This window comes from Cricetulus griseus, chromosome 3 (genome assembly GCF_003668045.3).
Source record: "Cricetulus griseus strain 17A/GY chromosome 3, alternate assembly CriGri-PICRH-1.0, whole genome shotgun sequence".
NCBI lineage: Eukaryota > Metazoa > Chordata > Mammalia > Rodentia > Cricetidae > Cricetulus > Cricetulus griseus.
The window spans coordinates 218,491,770-218,513,960 of record NC_048596.1 but is presented as its reverse complement, the minus strand read 5'-3'; the positions used below and the strand labels follow the sequence as shown (position 1 = coordinate 218,513,960).

The following is a 22,191-nucleotide window of genomic DNA, read 5'->3' as shown; positions in this document are numbered from 1 at the left end:
AATTACAGTATTCTAATAGTTATACCTACTAAGGGTTAACTATTATATAAATGACTTGTGCCAAAATTACCCATAAACATTACAATAAAAACAAACAAAAACAAAAATGTCTGTTTTAACCACTGTTCCATGCTTGAGAGCTTTTCTGACTTCTAATAGGAGATGTTTAAATGCATTTAGTGGTCACTTCCACAGTGGCTCTGTTTCTTTAAGAGATTATGGTTGTTAACTCAGAAGATCATTGAACCATGAGGGTCAATAAAAGAATAAAATCCCTGGTTAGCGATTCGAGTACAAGGAACTTGATCCAGTGTATGTTCATATGCTGCTCACAGTCAACAGGGGAGTGCCAGATACTTGGCTGCTTGCTGCTCCTCAGGATGGCTTCTGGTAAAATAATTAAGCTGGTGTTTTTTGAGCTTCTGGAGTTTGCTGCCTTCTCCATTCCTACCCTGGTGATAATGGAACAGTTTGCTACTTCCTATCAGAGCACAAAGAGTTCATCTGACAGAACGCACTATTGGCTCATTGTTTCCTGTTCCATTGCCTATGTGGCTGTAGTGAGTCTCTTGATCTGGGTTCCGATAAAAGTTGTCTTATACAAGAAACGGCATCTTTACAAAAAAATTATAGGATGGTAAGTAAAAAAGCTCATTAGCAGGGAGTCCCTGCCATGTTTTTAATTCATGTATGTGATGTGTACATGTGTGCCAAGCATATGAACTTAGCACAAGTGTGTATTAGATTAATGATGGCATTGCACTCACTGTCTATAAATGTATTGATGTTATGATATCTTTTATATCTTCTATATAAACATATTAATGTTATGCTATTGCTACATTTCCTATGATCATTTTTCTGAATAGCAAATTACGTATGTTAACAAGGTATGTTGGCTTGAATGTTGCCAGCACTTTCTCAGTACTCTGAACTGTACAAAGTCTCCAGAGTTGCCATACACATAGCATGATCAGAAGATTGGCATGCAGAATTTCACTTTCATGCCAAACTGAAAGTAGCACTTCCTTCTAAGGGTTTACATTGCACTTTGTAGGTCTAAGGCACAATTTGGCCGTTCATTAACTGAGAAGTTTTAGGCAACTTGATTACCAAGATTAAAAAAAAGAAGAAGACGAATGCTTAAAGTGGTGGTAAGTCCTATTAACCCTTACAGGCAGAAAATATGTCTTTGCTAATACAGAATTACCTTAGATAATGATTTGATGTTGCCAGGTTCAGTGGCATATGCCTGCACATCCAGCAATCAATCAAGAGGCTGTGGTATCAGGATCTAGGGGTTCTAGGTCAACATGGGCTACATAGCAAGACCCCGACTCTAAAGAGAAAAAAAGTGAACATAACAATGAAATCACCTTACTTTGGCATTTTCTGTCAGTTTTGGCTGGTGAGCCTGAGAACAATCCTGTTACTACTATATTTTCCCTTTTAGATCTTCAGATCTAGTTCTCACTTACCTGGAATTTCTTTAATTTCTCTGATGAGTTAAATTCTCTTTGTTACTTTGTTACCAGTCCTTTATTTACATGTGAGCAATGTATAGAGAATTTGAAAAAGGAAGAGCTAAGTGTTGTAATATAATTTAGGGCAGAAACATAAAAGCCACACATACAGTAGCAGAGTAATCTTTGGAAGGGTGTTGACACAGAGAGCTGAAGTATGAGCAGAATTTACCAAGGGTTCCTTAGCTTCTGACACTGAATGTGGCTCCCTGAACCTTGCCAGGGCATTTTCTGTCCCCTAAGGGAAAGGTTTCTCAGAACTAAATCATTTTGTGGCTGGCACTGCTTTTGTCAGTGGGAGGCAGAGACTTTGCAACACTGGCTTGAGCCTCAGGTTCACAAAGGTGTCTTAAAGATGGACCATACACCCAGAATTCCTTTGACAGTCCAAGACTGATGGATGAGAAAAGGGTTTTGAGGAGATAACAGCAATTCCAAATGACAGTGAGAGTAAAGCAGTAGGACAATAGTCCACTTCAGCAACCCCCTCCCCAAGACTCTTGGTTTTGATAGCTTGTTTTGACATTGTCTCATTTCTCTAGCACCTTATGCTCTTAATGTTATTCAGGTGGCCAATTTTCCCATATAATTTATTATCAATATGAGTATTAAGCTATAATTGCTTTTTCACAGATCTGAGTGTTGAGAGTGTTATACATGGATTTTTATTTCTTAATTCTGTACCACCTCATCCGAGTATTTTACCTCAAAAAGTAGATGTTTTTAATGGATGTGTCATTACTATTTCCAAAAGGAAACTGATACTCAAAAAACTTAGCAACTTTCCCAAAGCCAGTCTAGTAAGTAATAGGATTGGGCATTGGATTTTGGCCTGTCTCAGTGCATACCTGATACTCCAACCACTGTTCAACACTATCTCTGATGAACAAGGTCTTGGCCTTCAGGGCAATTGAGATTGAGAAGCCTTTTGTTGCTCGTCTTCAATGCATGGTGTACTCTCACCCTTCTGCTGTCTGCTCAAACCTCATTGTACACATCTATCCCAAGTAGTCTGTGGATCAAAGGGTCTTTGTTTCTTGCCACAACTTCATCTTTCAGAGAGTTCTTCTGGGGAATCCTCATCCTGACTTTCATTTCTGTTCATGGGTGAGGCTGGCCACAGGTGCTGTAAATGGTTTTTCATAGATACCAGTTTATCTGTAATTTCAGTGCACTCTGCAACTACTTCCTTATGAGCTCATTCATGAACATTACCATTTAGTGTCATTAAAGAGAAGACACAGCTCATGAAGACAACTTGTAGGCATTTTACACACTCAGCAAAGCTAAATTTAGACTTTATGGCAACTCAGTGAAGCTAGGTGTTGTTGCTGTCCTTATGTTCTCTCTGGAGCAATAGAAACTTAAAGTGATAACTTTGTTAGGAGATACAGCTGCCTTGGGGTGGGTCCGGGATCTCTAATCCCAGAATTGTCTGATTCTGTGCAAGTTCTTCTACTTTAGGATTTTTTTTCTTTCTTCTTTTTGACTTTGAAGGTCAGCCTTGGTCTACTTTAATGGCATTAAAATATATTTTTCCCAAGGATGTGCATTTCAGTAGTACTCATAACATGATTTCCAATGATATTTTGTTTGTCATTTGGACATATGAGAGGCAGCGTAGTGATACCATTATAACCTCAAAATTGTTTTTGCATTTATACAAGTACAATCATGTACAGCGTATTAAACCTTAGTTGCTATATGAAGAGAGCTTTAAAAAAACAAGATACATAGTGGGGATCACAAACATTATTATTTTCATTTATTATTTATTGTTGAGTAACTAGGTAGATAGTTGTTCATATAGTTTCACAAATCTTTAAGTTTATAGGTTTGATATTGATGAGACTATTTGAGAACTTCTCCAAGAGGCCCACATGAACCCTATAGAACTCTGTCCAAAGAACAGGGGTAAGAAAGAGCAGGCATGGACTCAAATCTCAGTTTTGACATTGTCATATGTGAGTTATTTATATTCTCTGAACTTCAGTTTTATCAAGAGCCAAACAGGGATCATCTAGTTTCCATTTTGGGGGTTTTGTCTTAAAAAAAAAACAGCATAAAACTGTGCATCTCAGATTGCTAATGAAGTGTATCAAAGCACTACATGGATATCAGTGTTAGTAACTTCTAGCCAAACTGACTATATCCATTTAAACCGTGAACTTGTTTAATCCACAGAGTATCTATGAAAGACGCCATGATAAAACTGAAGAAAAGTAGATGATGTCAGCGGTACTCCTAAAATTTGAAGTGTTTTGTAGAATCTCTTTGGTCATTTGAACATGAGAACCCATAGAGTGATACCATTATAACCTCAAAAATAATTTTTGTGTTTACACAACTGCTTTGAGGTTCCCTTTCCCTGTGACCTACTGGACGGTGCTGCAAATTGACTAGGTGGCTATACATCTTTTATAAAGAGGAAGCGAGTTGCAGAGCTGAAGACATACACTAAGTCAACAGTAGAGACTGAACTTTCACTTGTGCCAAAGACTTCCTCATTCTTTTAGAATCATTGTTCCTTTCTTTGTTGCCTGTTATCATTCATATGGATTAGGGAGAGGCTAGGTGGAATAAAGAAATGCTACTTGAGTTAAAACCCAATCCATAAGAGAGAGCCTTTCCTGGAGGACTAGAAGGTTCACTGGGGACAGGACATCTCTGTAGGATATGTGGAAATTCCCAGATTGCCTCAGGACCCATATCTGGGTTTCAGGGATCCTTCCTACTCTTTTTCATAATTCAACTCTTTCCAATTATGATATATCAGGGATCTTCAGGATCTCAAAGTTTGAAAGGCTATGTTTTGAGTAACAGTTTGTTGAGACTGTGCTGTTGCTTTGTGTCAGGCAGAAGAAATGACAGTGGTGGTGTCATCCTAGTAAAATAAGAACAAATATTTGTCAATCACTTCCTATGTGCCATGCATGCTTCTGAACATGTTATCTACATCAGTCCAGTCAACTCCCTAAATTTTTTACTGAAGAAGCATAGCTTCCCTTTTATAAATGTGGAAAGTGAGTCACAAAAATGAACAGATCCCACAAACAAGAGATGCAGGAATATCCCGTGGATGTCTGTCTCCAGGGTCCTCCAGTAGGACATACAGCACCTGTGACATCTGTACTGCATCGCAGACTGGCTAACAGTGGGAATGCAGCCCACTGTTTTCAGTAGGCTATCAGTAACCATTATTATTATTATTATTATTATTATTATTATTATTATTTTATTATTATTATTATTATTTATGAGTATTATGGGTGTTTTTGAGGTATGACCTCATGTTTCACCGAAGCACCTCAAACTTGCTGTGTAGCTGATGATGACTTTGAATTCTTAAATCTTCTACCTGTATCTCCTAAGTGCTTAGATCACAGGAATGCACCCCCACTCCCAGGTTTGTGTAGTGCTGGGGTTCAAACCCAGGACTTTTTGCACATTAGAGAGGCAGCATGCCAACTGAGCTGCATCCACATCTTGATCCATATATCGGTGCCTTGTAGTTATTTACTTTACTAGTGCTCCCATGTGACTGTCCCTTTCCTCTCTACCCAGAATCAGTGACATTAGCATTCTGGAAGGTAGGCTTTCCTTCTTTACCCTACTCTATTCCATAAGCCAGCAAGAGCTACCCTTTTGGTCTCTCCCTACCATGTGTAATAAGTCTCCATAGTTCATCATTTCTTCTCTTGTGGACCAGCTCCCTTTCCCCCTGTTGGGCCTTCGTTTCCAGTCCCACCATGGATTTAATTTTCTGGTATGTTTCCTCACAGTTTTATGTATTCAGATTAAGTGTCAGGCCATTGTCCTGAGCTTGTTAAGGAACATAAAGAACATGTTGCTAATTATGGCTGGGGTTGTGGAATTCTGTTCGTCTCTCATTCTTCTCCAGTCCTTTTAACAGGATAGTGCATTCGTATGTGTTTAAAGATGGAATACCTTCTAAAAAATGAGTCTTTTTTTGTTGCTTTGTTTTTGAAACAGCTTTGGAGCCTGACCTGGAACTCACTTTGTAGACCAGGCTGGCCCTGAACTCAGAGATTAGCCTGTTTCTGCCTCCTGAGTGCTGGGATTAAAGGCGTGTGCCACCACCACTCATCAAGAAATAGTTTCTTGATACTTCAAGAAATAAGTGCCTGAGTCTTATACACATACTGTCTACTGCTGAGGACATCTTTTATTTGTTTGCAGTCCTGAAGATCAAAGGCAAGGCCTAATGCATTCTAGGCTGGCTAGTCCTCTATCACTGAACTACACCCCAATTTTTTTTGTTTTTCTTTTTTCTTTTCTTTCTTTCTTTTTTTTTTAATTCTTGAGACAGAGTCTTTCTGTATGGACCACATTGGCCTGGAATTCACTATATTCCCACATCCATCTCCAAAGTGCTAGAATTAGAGTTATGAACCACTATGTCTAGATAAAGAGGTTTCTTTTTGAATTGAAATATTTAAGTGTATTTTCTTGTAATGGTCACATAGTAATTATGCCCATTTTGGAGGCACACTGAGGCATTTCAATACAATATATGATGTATAGGGATCAGGTTAGGGTAACTAGCATATATCTCTATATGTCTTTACATGTCCTCAACTCTACACTGAAGATATTCATTTTCTCTTTTATTTAAAATACTCAGCTAATTGGTGCTAACTCTGCCATCCTATTGTTATTCTTCCCATCAGTCTGCACCCCTGTACTCCTTAACCATCCTTGTCCATAAATTCCACTTCTGAATTCCTCCTGCCACCCCTGGCAGCTTGTTTAAGAAGTAGGAGTACAATATAAAACAAGAGTAAGAGTTCAGAATGGTAATCGTAGAGACCACTAACATGCTTATCATTAAATTTTGTATTATATACTGTACATGGATTGTATGAGATCTACTTTATGATTGGCAGCACAATACATATAGTATATATCACCACAAATACTTGAGTAAATCCTTGTGATACGTCTATGAGCTGGCTATGACTTCACCAAGTGAGAGGAGTTTTCGACTCCACTGTCATCTTTTGAAATTGCTGTCATATATGTCAGTCATTGTCTACATCATAACTTTGTGGCTCATGGCTGCCTTCCTCTTGAATAAAGGTTTCTGAACACCAGCTTTGTCCCTTAAAAATCAACTTGGTGGCTGGAAGAAATCCAAGAACTTAGTGTCTAAACTATTTCTTACAAGATAGGTAGACCATCTATCTCTTTTTCTCCCCCTTTAAAATGGGAGCTTAGTATTTTCTGTGGTTTTAATTACCAGAATGGTCTTCCTTATTTACCAGAAAAAGTCTGCCACCATGCAGCTTCCCTCCTGATCTACTTTCAAGACTTTGTTTCCCTTTGTATATCAGTGATCTTGGCCATGGCCAGGATATCTGCCCATTGCTTCCAATACCCCCTCTCTATGTTCCTTAAGCATATCAAAAATATAAGCTGCCATTTCTGTGATGTGTCTCCAGATGACGTCTAGGAGCGCACTCTATCTGTCCCAAAGGTTTTCAGACACATGAAGGTATTCATGTCACCCCCACTGTCCTCAGACATGATCCTGGACATTCTGATTTTTTTTTTTCAGTTTGTAGAATACTAGTCCTTCTCACCCATGGTTCCTGGACTTTGTACAGTTTTTGAAAGTCTCCTTGGGATGCTGTCTGGATTTCTAATATCTGGATATTGTTTCTTGATGTCCTTTTGATGTAAATACTGACTTAAACCATCAATTCAATATCATTGACTTAATTTGTAGTCATGCCACCAGCTTTAGAACTAAGGATCTAGTCAGTTGAAACTTCTTGAAGACTTACTTCAAAGTAGAGACTTATAAAAGACTCACTTCAAAACAAGTATAACATATATGCAGAGGACCTAGTATTGGCTCATGAAGACTCCATGACTTCCACGTCAGTCTTTGTGAGCCCTATGAGCCCTACTTAATTGACTTCTTTGGGCCACGTTCTTGTGGTGTCCTCCACCCATCTGGCTCCTACAATCCTTCCTCCCCACCTACTCTTTTTGGTTAGGAGATCTTTAACGACTGCTTTTATTTTCTTAAGGGTTATGGGTCAATTTGAATTGTTTATCTTATATTTGATAAGTGGTATCTATGGAGAAAATTATCCATTCTTTTAGATTTTCCAATTTTGTGGATTACAGGTTTTTAAAGTGTGACCCAATGATTCTTTGGATTTCCTCAGTGTCTGTTGTAATGTTTCTCTTTTCATTTCTTATTTTGTTAATTTGGAGATTCTCTTTCCATTTTTTAGTTAGTCTGGGATAGATTGTCTATCTTGTTAGTTTCCCCAAAGAATCAACTCTTTGTTTTTTTTATTCTTTGTATTGTTCTCTTTGTTTTTATTTTATTGATTGCAGCTTACTTCTTAGGTTCATTTGCTTGGAAAATCTTTTCCAACCCTTTATTCTGAGGTATTGTCTATCTTTGATGTTTAGGTGTATTTCTTGTATGCAGCAGAAGGATAAATCCTGTTTTCATATTCATGCTGTTAGTCTGTATCTTTTTAACTGGGGAAATGAGCCCCTGGATAGAGAGAGATTTCAGTGACAAATGATAATTCCTATTATTTTGTTGTTTTTGGTGGTGATGGTGGTTGTGGTGGTGTATTTCCTTTCTTTGGGATTTGTAGGTGTTTTCATGGGTGTAATTAGCCTCCTTGGGTTGGAGTTTTCTTTCTAGTATTTTTTGCAGGGCTGAATTTGTAGATAGATGTTGTCTCAATTTAATTTTATCATGGAATATCTTGTTTTCTCCATCTATCATAATTGAAAGTTTTGCTGGGTACAGTAGTCTGGGCTGGCATCTCATGTCTCTTTCAGCCTGCAGGACATCTTCCCAAACCCTGCTGGCTTTCAGAGTCTCCATTGACAAGTTGGATGTAATTCTAATAGGTCTGCCTTTAGGTCATTTGGTCTTTTTCCCTTACAGCTTTTAATACTCTTTCCTTGTTCTGTATGTTAATGTTTTGATTGTTATATGGTGAGGGGACTTTCTTTTTTGGTCCAGTCTATTTGGTGTTCTGTTTTGTCTTAGGGTTTTTATTCCTGTGAAGAGACACCATGACCATGGCAACTCTTATAAAGGAAACATTTCATTGGGGTGCCTTACAGTTTCAGAGGTTTAGTCCATTATCATTATGGCAAGACATGGTGGTGTGCAGGCAGACATGGTGCTAGAGGAGCTGAGAGCTCTACATCTTGATCTACAGACAGCAGAAGGAAAGACTGCCATACTGGGCATGGCTTGAGCATATATAAGATCTCAAAGCCTGTCTGCACAGTGCCACAATTCCTCCAACAAGGCCACACCTACTCCAACAAGGCCACACCTCCTAATAGTTCCATTTCCTATGGGATTTATGGGGTCTATACTTATCCAAACCACCACATGTATGCTTCTTTTACCTTTACAGGCATCTCCTTGTTTAGGTTAGGAAAACTTTCTTCTTTGATTTTGTTGAAAACATTTTCTGTGCCTTTGAGCTGCGATTCTTCTTCTATTCCTATTATTCTTAGGTTTGGTCTTTTCATAGTATCCCAGATTTTCTAGATGTTTCATGTCAGGAATTTTTTAGATTTACCATTTTCTTGGATTGATAAATCTATTTCTTCTATCCTATCTTCAGTGCCTGAGATTCTCTTTTCCATCTCTTGTATTCTGTTGATGGTGCTTAGCTCTGTAGTTCCTGTTCACTTACTTACATTTCCATTTCTAGAATTCCTCCATTTTGTGTTTTCTTTATAGTGTCTATTTCCATTTTCAGGTCTTGAATAGTTTTATTAGTGTCCTTCAACTGTTTGTTTTTTTCCCTGACTTTCCTTAAAGAATTTATTCATTTCCTTCACTTTTTGTTCATCCTTCCCTTGCTTTCTTTACATAATTTATGTATTTCTTCTTTAAGGATCCCCATCATCTTCGTAAAGTTGGTTTTAATGTCTTTTTCTTGTGTTTCAGCTGTGTTGGAATATTCAGGGCTTGCTGTAGTAGGGTGCCTTGGCTCTGGTGGTAACCTATTGTCCTGGCTGTTGTTTATTGTATTCTTACAATGGCATCTACACATCTGGGTTTAGGGTGATTAAATGTCTAGGTGCTGACTTCTAGGTTTGTCTTTGTTGGATAGGTCTTTTGTTCTTTGTTTTCTGTTTCCTCTCTGGTCTTTTGCCCTGTGTGGCCTGTGGTTAAGCAGGGATTCTCTGCCTGAATTGGAGAACAGTACATGTTGATGAGAAGGGGAGGGAGGATTTGGGGATTGTGTTTGGGGAGGGGAGGTGCTGAGAGTGTGGAGGAGGTTTACTGGCCTCTTACCTCGAGTTCTGGTGGCTAGTATGGCCTATGGTGCAGCAGGGAGTTTCCACTTCAGTTTGGGGCTGGGATATGGTGACGAGGAGGGGAGGGGCTTGGAAAGAGTGTGTGTTGGGGGTGGGCACTGTGAGGGTGGAGGAGGTCTGTGGTAAGCCTGTCTGGTCTTCTTGCAGGCATGGCCTGTGGTTGGCAGTGGGTGTCTGCCCAAGGGAACTGAGAGAGTGGGGAAGGTCAGCAGGCAGTTGATCAGTCTGCCAGTAGTTGACTCTTCTTCCTATTAAATATAATTATACCAGTTTTAATCACTTCTCTATTCAGTTGAAACCTTTAAAATCTTGATAGTGTCACTCAAAGTTTATAGCCTGACTTGATTTTGTGTTGTCTGCAAGTGAGCTGAAGCAACTTCCTTATCTCCTGTCAAGTCACATAAGTTGTCTTAGCCTCAATGATTTTACCAGAAATTCTTCAGGTTCACAATCTTCTAACAGCCTTCTCTACTGGTTTATGCAAATTAAAGGTTTATATACATAACTATAAATTCAGCTATTGGACTTCTTTGCAATTCCCATTTCTCGTTAACGTAGTCCTCTTCTAAACAAACATTTACAGATTAGCCATGGCACACTTGTTTCCAAACTGACATCCAGGATTCTAATTACCATGTCCCAGGACTTAGCCTAGCATTCAAGACTGTTCACCCTCTAACCTTGACATTCCTCTCCAAACTATCTCATTATATAAATGCTTCATTTATAATGAATCCCAAGCAACCAAATCTCTTACCACACTGGAGACTGCATCCTTCCTCAAAGATTTGGAGTCTACAGTAGAAATTATACAATGATGCAGGGGAAATACTGATGTAACATTGAGAGTAAGGGAGGGCTTTTGTTATTTATGTCTATAAGTGTGGTATATGCATTCATGTGTGTGCACAGATGTGTGCATGTGTGAAGCCCGGGGCCTGATGCTAGGTATCTTCCTCCATTGCTGTACAACTTTTTTTTTTCTTTTTAGATAGTATTTCTCACTGAACCAGGATCTTGCTACTTTGGCTAGAATGGCCCTGGGATCCTTCATGTGTTTCTGCCTCCCTGGTACTGAGACTGTAGGAACACACTGCAGTGCCTGGCTTTTGACTTGGCTCGTTACACTTGTACAGCAAGCACTTTACTAGTTCCTTTCCCACTCCCTTTAAAAATCATTCTTTATGCCCCACCCTTCCTCTCTCCATTGTGGTGCCTTGCATGCAGCAGGTTTTCAGGTTTGGGTGTGTGTGGCCACAGGTTGCAGAGTAGAGCAAAAGCTCACAGTGTAGACTTTGAGCTGAACTTAGAAAGATGAGGGTAGAAGATATCCCACAGGTGAGTATGGGTGATATGCTGACAGGGGAATGGGTTTTTGTTTGTTTGTTTTGTTTTGTTTTGTTTTGTTTTTTTCGAGACAGGGTTTCTCTGTGTAGCTTTGGAGCCTATCCTGGCACTCGATCTGGAGACCAGGCTGGCCTCGAACTTACAAAGATCCGCCTGCCTCTGCCTCCCGAGTGCCGGGGGGATTAAAGGCGAGCGCCACCAACGCCCCGTGAATACAATTTTTTTTTAAGGAGTGGGAGGAACACAATGTGTTTTGCAAAGAGCTAGCAGAAAGAAAGGAGCCAGGTAGCATCACAGTCATTGGGAACATGAGATTTACAGTCAGAACATCCTGGAGTAGAACTCAACTTTTACTTCCTAAGGGATGACCTGGAATAAATTAATTAAACCTTCAGCAACAGCTTCATCATCAGTGAGAGGCTTTTTGTGGGGTTTGAGTGATGGACATACCATGTTTCACCACAGTATTCAGCATTCAGTAGCAATTGTACAGTAGAAGACTGTACAGGAGTGTTCTGTTTGGGGGAGCTAAGAACAGATTCAAGGGAGCCTCTGGCAGGAAACTTTGATTTAATGACTTTGGGAAAAGAGAATCTTACAAGTTTCTGAGTAGAGAGTTACTTCCCAAGTAATTATCTGACCTCTCCCTCACCAAGCTTCCTCTATGAGTAATCTCAGGGTAAGAACTTGCTGCACAAACAGCAAGTTTTAACCCTTTGTGACGGAGTTTGGTCTTCTAATAATGTACTCATTTCCTGGGAGAGTCTTTTCATTGCCCGTTCAGTGGCAATGACTATTGAAGTCATGGGCTTGCATTTTTCAATGCGCACCTGCTACCACACCCACAAATTTTCTCCTCTCCCTCCATGCTGTATGTAGAATTGTGGCATCCTGTTAGTTTAAACATAAGTAAACATTTGAAGATTCACTGAAACCTCTAGCTGAAATTCTTTTATTCTGCAATATTCTCAAATTGCTATAACAAAGTGTATAAGCTTGGTGATATAAAAGAATTTGCTGTCTCAAAATTTTAGATATTTAGGAGTCTGAAGTCAAAGTGTTAGCATGGCTGGTTTCTTCTGAAAAGACATGAGGGAGAGTATGTTCCACACTCATCAGGAAGTATATAGTGGTGGTTGGCTCTCTTTCGATTCCCTGATCTTGATTTTCATGTTCACATGACATTTTCCCCATCTTTCCTCTCCTAGAAGCCACTTTGTGCATGTCTGCTTTCAAAAATGTTCCCATAACATTGACTTAAAATCTATCCTGATATCCTATTTTAACTTAATTACTTTAGTAAAACCACTATTTTCAAATAGCTTATATTCTGAGGGTCTAGAAATAGGGACTCAACAATAACTGGGGTACAAACTTAATTCCACAGCATCCCATCCTTTGACCCCCTCAAACTTCACATTGTTTCCTTGCAGAGAGTGTATTCACCCCAACATCTCAAAAGGCCTTATTCATTCCAATATCAATTCTTTGTTCAAAAGTTCATCTAAACAGCATTTCAAAGAGACCCAAATCACCATCTTATGAGCAAGATTTGGGGAATGACTGTCCTGGGTCAAAATTCCTATCAGTGACTCTGGAGAGATGAATTAAGAATGCTTGTTTCTCTTGCAGAAAACCCAAATTCAATTTCCAGCATCCAGTTGCAGGGGATCTGATGGCCTTTTCTGGATTTTTCAGGCACCTGCAAACACACACACACACACATGCACACACACACACACACACACACACACACACACACACACACACACACACACACAAGCTAATAAACGAAAAGATATGAATCTTTAAAAAAAGTAGGTTGCAGGTTGGGCATTGGTGGTGCACACCTTTAATCCCAACACTTGAAAGGCAGAGGTAGGCAGATCTCTGTGAGTTCAAGGCCAGCCTGGTCTACAGAGTGAATTTCAGGACAGGCTCCAAAGTAATACAGAGAAACCCTGTCTAGAAAAACAAACAAACAAACAAAAAAGTAAGTTGCTTCCAAAATACAATGGTGGGACAGAATAGACATTAACATTCTTTGAGAGATAAATAGGAAGAGGGAAAGCAATGGGTTCCAAAAAAAAATCAAGCTTAGGAAGGAAAATTCCATTCAGTTTTAAGTCCTGAAGATGATTTTCTGTTGCTGAATGCTTTGCTCTCTTGACCCACCTTCCAGGCCCAACCATGCTGGCTTCTGGTTGGTGGCCTCTGCTCTCTGAACTCATAGAGAAAACTCAGCTTGTTCAACCTCTTAACCAGTCAGAGCCACTCTTCCCTCTTTGGGGACAACATGTTTGTAGCCAAATAGATTTATCATCCGTTCATTTCCTCCCTAGAGTCTCAGAAGCCCGATGGCCTCCCTTCAGCTTATCCTGTGTCCCCATCACCTTCTGCCCAAGGGTTTCTGCTGATGTGGTGGACTGAATTCACAAGCCATAATCTTGATTTTCTCTTCCAAACATATTTTTGGTTCCCCCCAATATGGATGGGGTAAGATTTTTTTCTAAGTAGTAAAGTTCTAGTTTCCTTTTTATCACATGTATGTTTTTTTTCAATTAATTGTTCTTCAGTTACATTTTTACCACAAATAACAAGGAGAAAACAGACCATAACTTTAGTTCCTGGCTTAGTGATGTCCTCGGTGCTGTATCTGATTCATTGCTTGCTGGTTGTTGTGGTTTGGATCTGGAAGGTTCCCACAAGCTCATGTTTTTAGCACTTGGTTCCCAGCTGTGATGATCTTAGGGAACAGGCATCAGGCTACTGTAAGCTGGTGAGTAGAGGTGGAGCCTGAAGAGCGGACCCACCCCTGCGTCTCTCTAGTGCTGTCTGCTTCTTGCCCACTGCCACGTGAGGAATGCCTACTACGTCCTACTGCCATGAGCTGTAGAGTGCTTTATGCGTTACGATGGTTTGAAACTGTGAGCCAAAGTAAACCTTTCTACCCCAGACTGTTTCTGTCACTTATCTTGTCACAGTGACCAAAAGCAACAACTACATATGTTCTGGTTTTCCCCAAACAATTTGCTTGCTTTCTGCCATTGTTCAAAAGGTATGACCTTCCTTCCAGGTCCCAATAATATGTCCCTTGTTTCTACCTTTCACATCAGAAGTTCCTCGCCAGTCAAACTTCTAGCAGCTGTCTGCTCACAAAGCATGCCTGTTTTCGGAGATGATAGGCGTTTTCTCTGAGTCATCCTCTGTCTTCTTTGAGCCCTGTCCAGAATCGCCCATACCTACATTTCCACCAACAACCTCACCAAGGTGTTCTAGGCTTCTCTGTTGCACATCTCCAAAGTTCCCCATTACTCACTTCCAAAGCCAAGTCTGCTTTTTCAGATATTTCAGCAGCGTCTCTCTCCCAGTGGCAAATCTCTATTTACTTCTATACATGCTAGTATATACATGGTATATACAACACAAGTTTATTGTTCACTGGAATAGAGTCCAGAAGCTTGAGACAAGGTATTGGCTGGATTAGTGCTGAGGGATTTGAGGGAGCTCCATTCCCGACCTTTGTCCTAGCCTCTGCTGGATTTAGGTAGTCTGTGGCACTCCTTGGCTAACATGGGAATCACCAAGATTTCTGCTTTTACTGCCATACAACATTCTCCCAATGTTTCCATGTCTTTTTTTCTATGCTAGTCTGTATTCTTGTAAGAATATTGGTTATATTGGGTTAGGGTCCATGCTAATGATCTTATTCTAATTGGGTCATTCTATGTAAAAAATTGATTTCCAAATGAGGTTGTGTTACAAGATACTGGAGAGTTGGGATTTCACCATGTCTTTTAGGTAAGTACATCACCTAATTCATGTATCTTATTAACAAATTATAAGCAGGGCCTAGAAATACGTGAAAATTTCAAACATTCATTAAAGAAAACCTAAGTAGGGGTTGGTGTTTACTTATTAGCTATTCCATTACTTTAGTATGTAGTAGATATTTTACAGCACCATACCAAATTAATGGAACAGGTTATATATAAATACCTTGTCAGTGAAACCTACCATTTTACACAATATAAATGTTGACAATACCTATAGTACTATGATCAGGAATTATAACTTATCACATGATCTATTCATGTCACATGGCAGATGTAGCAGATACTTTAGAATCTGGTACACAATAATAACTACATTGATATTATAAGTGATTACAGCTTCCATAAGGTTTTAAGGGCTCCACAGCTGGGGGAAATATATTAGTAGGCAGCTATATGCATTACTGTACTAAAAAATGCAAAAGAACTTGAATAACTGAATGTAATTCTGTAAGAAGGTTAGAGGCCTATGGGATTATTTTTAAAAGTTTAGATAATTTCATTTTAATCTGTTATGGAAGTCTGTATTTTATTTTACTCATTTAGATTTAATCCAAGAGGTACCTCAGGAGTCACTAGATTCCCAGCTGGTTTTTATCCATGAAATGATTCAGAAACAGTATGCAAGATGCTGGAAACAAAGAATAAGCCAATTAAGTTCAGTTTTGTGAGATGAAGAAAGGGGAAGAGGGCAAGTAACAAAAGCAGAAGAAAAGTTGGGCGGTGGTGGCACATGCCTTTAATCCCAGCACTTGAGAGGTAGAGGCAGGAGGATCTCTGTGAGTTCAAGGCCAGCCTGGTCTACAAAGTGAGTTCCATGACAGCAAGAACTGTTACACAGAGAAACACTGTCGTGAAAAACCAAAAAAGAAAAACAAACAAATAAAAACAGAAGAAAACCAGCAAGATTTCAAGTAGGCATAAAGGTCAAATGCATAAAGCCTGTACAGAAGGAATGTGAGGAAATGACCACAGTGGGAGAAATAGATGATGGGGTGGAACCAGACTCCACCAAAGCAGATTTGACAGAGCGCCCTAGCAGGAGAGACAGACGTGTGAGACTGAGGAGAAGCCAGCGTGGAGAGAGCTTCAGATAACCAGACAGCTGGAATCGCTGGAGCTAAGTAGGGGGAGGGGAAAGAAGGCCATTTTAAAGGAGGAAAATAGGAGAAGGGAGAGAAAGGATTTCTTGAAGAAGATGTGGGTTTGGATGAGAAGACTCCACTGTATTCCAGTTGCATTGCACATCCATTAGAGGTATCTGTGATTGTAGTAAAACAGACATAAAATTTATGACCTTAACCATTTTGTGTACAGTTCAGAGGTATTAAATGCGTTTGTGTTGCTGGGCTACTATCACTGTCAACCATCTGTCCGTAAACCCTTCTCATCTTTCAAGACTGAATCTTTGTGTCCATTAAACACAAATTCCCCACTCCTACCCTGAGCCTACCATCGTTGGAGATAGAGCAACAAAATGCGTTTTACATTTTAAATGTAAAATTTCAGGGGAGATGGTGAGATGGATAAGGGTGCCAGCATGAGAAACTGAGTTTGAATCCCCAGCATTCATGTAAAAAGCCTGGCATGGATGACTTTGTGTACTGTAACTCCAGCATTGTAGGGGCAGAAACAGGCGGATACAGAGAAATCACCCGGCACAGAGTCTAGCAGAAAGGGTGAGATTCAGGTTGGTGATCCTGTTTCCAATCGTAAGGCAGAGACCAATAGAGGGAGATACTAGATGTTTTCAAGAGTGGAAACTCTAACAGGAAATCCTGTTAGAAAAGTTACAGATGAGAGATGATAGTGAATGAACTATGGTGTGAGCAGAGGACGGGCTGGACTTTGACTTTGGCAGGAAGTCAGAGAGGATAGGGTGATGTGTTGGAGTGACTGTGGGGGAGGACTTTCATTGTCTTTTAGACACATCTAGTCTGAACTGCCTCTGTAACATTCAGGTAGTGATGTCAGTTGGTATAGTATGTATTGAGTGTCCTGGAAAAGTAGGTTAGTAATTATAAACATGGGATGACTACAGTAATAGAGGGAGACTGTTTAGAGAAGAGCCCGGAATAATCCCTTGGACATCCTTTTTTTCAGAAGTTGGTTCCAAAGATGAACCCCATGCATGCTTAGTCATGGTCCCTTTAAATACCCTCATATTGCAGGGTTATAGTTCTGGTCTGAGACAGAAAACAAAGCAACCAACTTTCTCCTTTATATTTTTATTTTATTAAAAAGAACAAAATGATTAGTTTCTGATAGACCAACTTTAAATCCCATCATACTTATCATTAGCCATTTGTACTGGGTGTGGCTTACGGAGGGGTTGCTGCCTCCCTTGTTAATTATTCCTGTGTCTAAGATGAAGCTGAGATAAGAGAGGCATGGCAGAAGTAAGGAGGAATTGTTATCAATTCAAAACTTCTTAGCCGGGCATTGGTGGAGCATGCCTTTACTCCTTGCACTCGGGAGGCAGAAGCAGGCGGATCTCTGTGAGTTCAAGGCCAGCCTGGTCTGCAGAGCGAGTGCTAGGATAGGCTCCAAAGCCACATTGAAACCCTGTCTCGAAAAACCAAAAAAAAAAAAAAAAAAAAAAAACAACCAACCAACCAAACAAACAAACAAAAAAAACCACCAAAAAATCCCCAAACAAAACAAAACAAAAAACAGAACAAAACAAAACAAAACAAAAACCCAACAACAACAACAAAAAACTTCTTATACTGTGAAGCACTTAATACGAGTGTAAGATGTTCAGGGAAAGAGGAGATAAAGATTGTAACAAAAACGTTTTGATAGGCTGACAGCATGGCGTAGTGGCTAAAGTGCTTGTCCCACAAACATAAGGACTTGAGTTCAGTTCTCTAGAACCCTCATAAAGGGCCAGACTCATAAAGGGCTAGACTCTGCCTTTATGGGGAGTTAAGAGTTAGGGAGTGGAGACTCTCCAGAAATCATGGGCTAGTCCACCACACCTAGTGTTAAAATAATTAGAAACCCTCCCTCAAACAAGGTGGAGGTGAGTATAATCCCACATTATCCTCTAACCTCCACTAGCAGGCTGCCCTGTATGTATCTGCACTCACACAACCTACACCCAAAAGATCTATCCTTTGTTGATTGTCATTCAAGAAGCTAAGCATCCATTTCAGCTTTCCCTGTCATAAAATACGGGATGATATTTGTTTCATATCCCAACCACTAGTTTACTAATTATTTGGGCTATTTGGAAATCTCTCAGCCCTTGGTTGGAGAAAAGAATTCTGTTTTTTTTTTTTTTTTTCCTTCCTGCACATGTTACTTTTTGCCATACTCAAACATTTGGGAAATGGAAATAGGGAAGCAGTGAGCTTCTTTGAAAAACTAAAGATGAATGAAAGAGGAACTATGAAATTAGCGACATGTAACAGGAACTATGGATGTGCTGTGTTACTGCTGTTGCTTATTTTTTTTTTTTCTCCTTTGCTAGGAGACCTGTGCTGCTGATGTGTGTGGCGCTCACCACTCTCCCCAGCTTCAGCTTTTCTATAGCAGTCACCGAGGTATGTGATTTTCATTTCTTCTGCTGCAGGATTCCGTGGTCTTAAAATGCCATGGTTTTGATTTTTCAAGAGAGTAGCATGCACAAAACATTTTCTAAAGTTTATTTTACTCCAATCTCCTTCCAAATTGACATATATATGATTATATACATGATATATATATACACACATATATATGTATATGTATGTATAATCCTTATTGCAAGATAATTATTACTTCTATGATTTGACGATTAGTCTGACACTTTAAAATATTACTTCTGTACCTTGTGAATATGACACAAGAGTATATCTCAAAGTCATAAAGAATAAAAAATCTCAGTCAATCTACATTCTTCACAATTGTCTACACAATTTGACATAATTACCTTTGGTAAGTTACCCACTAATAAATATTTTACACATGTTAATTATGTTGATAGCCTTTTGTTTCAATGAAATACAGACTGCCAGACCATAGGACAGGACTATTATAGGCAAGACTCACAGGCCACGAACCTCACTTTCCATGGAATTCAGGGAAAGCCTTGCTAATAACGTTATTAAATTCCATGATACTGAGAAAGAAGAGAGCATCATGGGAATGGGGGAGGGGAGGGGGTGGAGAGGGATTCCCAGGAGTTCTAATTTCAGTTCATAAAATGATGGTGTGTCTGTGGTGTAATAACTTTTTTCTGTTATTTCTTAAGATGTCCTCTTTTTTTAAAAAAATTTCCATTGAATAGTCACACATTAACAGAAAAGTGCTTGAGGCATAACTGTATAGATCAATGTAATGTCACAAACCAGACCCGTATGCCAACACCACTCACATCAAGAAACAGCCTGAGCAGCTGCAGCGCCCTTCCTTTCCTCCCTTGCAAGGTTACTTTGACCATGGCTTTTGTAAGAGAGCCATTTATCTATTTTTTGAGTTTTCTATTGGGGAAGTCAAATTGTAACTACATTTATTGATTACATGGTGTATGTCTTCTATTTTATTCAAAAGTATGATGTGAGGGTCATTCATGTGTTTATGTCTAGCTATAGTTCACTTGTTTTCATTGCTATAGACTCAAGTATTTCATCTTAAAGGCTATTGTTATTTATTTATTTTGTGGTGTTGGCATTGAACCTTTGTGGGTGCTAAGCATATACTGTACATCTGAGCTATACCAACTCAGCCCAATGCTGTAATTTATATTTTAGTTGTACAGTTCTACTCTTTTGCTGCTGCTTGCTGCTGCTGCTGTGGTGAGGATTGATCCTGGGGGCTTGAACTTATGTGGCAAGAACTCTACTGCTGACCTATGCTCTCAGTCCTATCGTGCTGCTCTTTTTTTAAAAAAAAAAGATTTATTATTATTTACATCCTGACCACAGTTTTCCTTCCCTCCTCTCCTTAGAGTCCCTAACCCCTACCACTACTCTGTACCCCACCCACTTCACCTTCATTTCTCTTCAAAAAAGGGCAGGTGTCCCATGGATATCAACCAAACATGGCATATCAAGCTTCGGTAAGACTAAGCACCTCCTCTTATATTAATTGGACAAGGCAACCCAGTATGAAGGATAGGGTCCCTAAAGCTGGCAAAAGAGCCATAGCCAGCCCCTGCTCCTACTGTTTGGAGTCCCACAAGAACACAAAGTGACACAACTGTAACATATATGCAGAGTGCCTACGTCAGTCCCATGCAGGCTCCCTGGTTGTTGGTTCAGTCTGTGTGACCCCCACGAGTCAAGGTTCGTTGACTGTGTGAGTTTTCTTGTGATATTCTTGATCCTTCTGGCTCCTACTATCCTTCTTCCCCTTCTTCCACAGGATTCTCCCAACTCTGCCTAAGGTTTGGCTGTGGGTCAAGGCATGTGTTTCCATCAGTTGCTGCATGAATACTCTCTGATGACAACTGGGCTAGGCACCAATCCATGATTGTAGCAGAGTGTCATTAGTCATCATTACATTGAATTGACTTTTTTTTCTTTTTTTTTTTTTTGCCAGTCATGTTTGGTCTATCCTAGGTCTCTGAGCTATCCAGCCTCTGGGTCCTGGCCCTCCTGGCAGTGTCAGGGGTGGACTCCCTCTAGTGGCATGGGTCTCAGGTTGGACCAGTCATTGGTTGGCCACCCCCACATTTTCTGTGCCTCTTTACCCAAGCTCATCTTGTAGACAAAACAAGTTGTAGGTTGAAGGTTATGAGGCTGGGTTGGTTTTCCAGTCCCTCCATTGGAAGTCTTGCCTGGCTACAGGGGATGGCCAGTTTCAGGCTACATATCCCCTATTTCTGGGAGTCTTAGCTGGGGTCACCCAAGCAGTTCCACTAAAATCAGGAATAAGACAAGGCTGTTCACTCTCTCCATATTTATTCAATATAGTACTTGAAGCTCTTGCTAGAGCAATAAGACAACTAAAGTAGATCATGGGGATACAAATTGGAAAGGAAGAAGTCAAATTATTGCTATTTGCAGATGGTATGATAGTATACATAAGCGACCCTCAAAATTCTACTAGGAAACTCTTACAATCTGAGAAACACCTTCAGTGAAGTGCCCAGATACAAGATTAAAAAGAAATCAGTAGCCAGCCTTTCTATATAAAACAATAAAAGGGCTAAGAAAGAAATCAGGGAAATAACACCTTTCACAATAGCTACATATAATATAAAATATATCAGTGTCACTCTAACCAAGCAAGTGAAAGACCTGCATGATAGTTCTGTTCTTGATGATAATATCAGTTGTTCCCTTTTCAAGCTAATGTTAACAGAAACTTGCCTAAACATTTTTATATGTGTGATTGTGTCAGTTGCTTTAATGCATAGTAGAATGGATGAGTTATACAATATCCAACTGGCCAATGTAATGAATTAAGCCAAACAAGTTTCAAGAGAGACTATGCTAACATCTGCCTGCAGACTCAGTAGCAGAGATGAATGCTCTCTCAGCTTCATGTTCTTTCCACAACTTGCTCTTGCTTTTTTAGCTAATCTAAGGGATATGTTTTTGAAACTCACTGTACTTTAAAATTTTTCCCCCATATTAGTGAGGTTGAGCATATTTTCATCTTTGCTTATGTCATTTTTATCTTTTAAATTTGATTGACACAGTGAATAGGTTGTATTTATATATTTAGGAACACACACACACACACACACACACCAATTAAAGAGAAAGAGGCCATGAATTTGAAAGAAAGCAAGGTAGAGGGTAACATGGAAAAATTTGGAGGGAGGAAAGGGTGGGGGAAATGATGTAATTATATTATAATCTGAGAAAATAAAAGAGCTACTTGAAAAAAATTGACTTGAAAGTGCTGGTTATACATTCAAATTATAACCCTTTTAAAATACATGTACTATAAATATGTTCACCCTGGGACTTGCCCTCACACTTTTACTGGTGCCTTTTGATAAGAAGTTTTTTTTTCTTTCTTTAAAATAGCTTCTTTCATTTGTGTAAAATGCTTCTGGAGAATTAAGAAGATTTCTGAGTCTAAATTGCAAAGTCCTGAAGATCTAATCTTATCATGAACTAATTTCATCTTTTTGAAAATCTGTTCCCCTGCCCTTCTTCCTTTAGATTCACAGTCCAGCTTCAATGGTGTTTTGTTATGTTGTGTAG

The 22,191-nt window shown here is 39.5% G+C and overlaps 1 protein-coding gene across 1 annotated transcript in view; it reads left to right on the top strand.

Moving 5' to 3' along the window:
• The first annotated feature begins 380 nt into the window (after positions 1-380).
• Positions 381-22,191, top strand: part of Tmem236 (transmembrane protein 236) — a 43,058-nt gene continuing 21,247 nt past the window's right edge. The window contains exons 1-2 of the mRNA XM_027405507.2: positions 381-637; positions 18,522-18,594. Of these exons, the coding sequence (XP_027261308.1) occupies positions 381-637; positions 18,522-18,594 (330 nt within the window). The remainder of the gene's footprint in view (positions 638-18,521; positions 18,595-22,191) is intronic.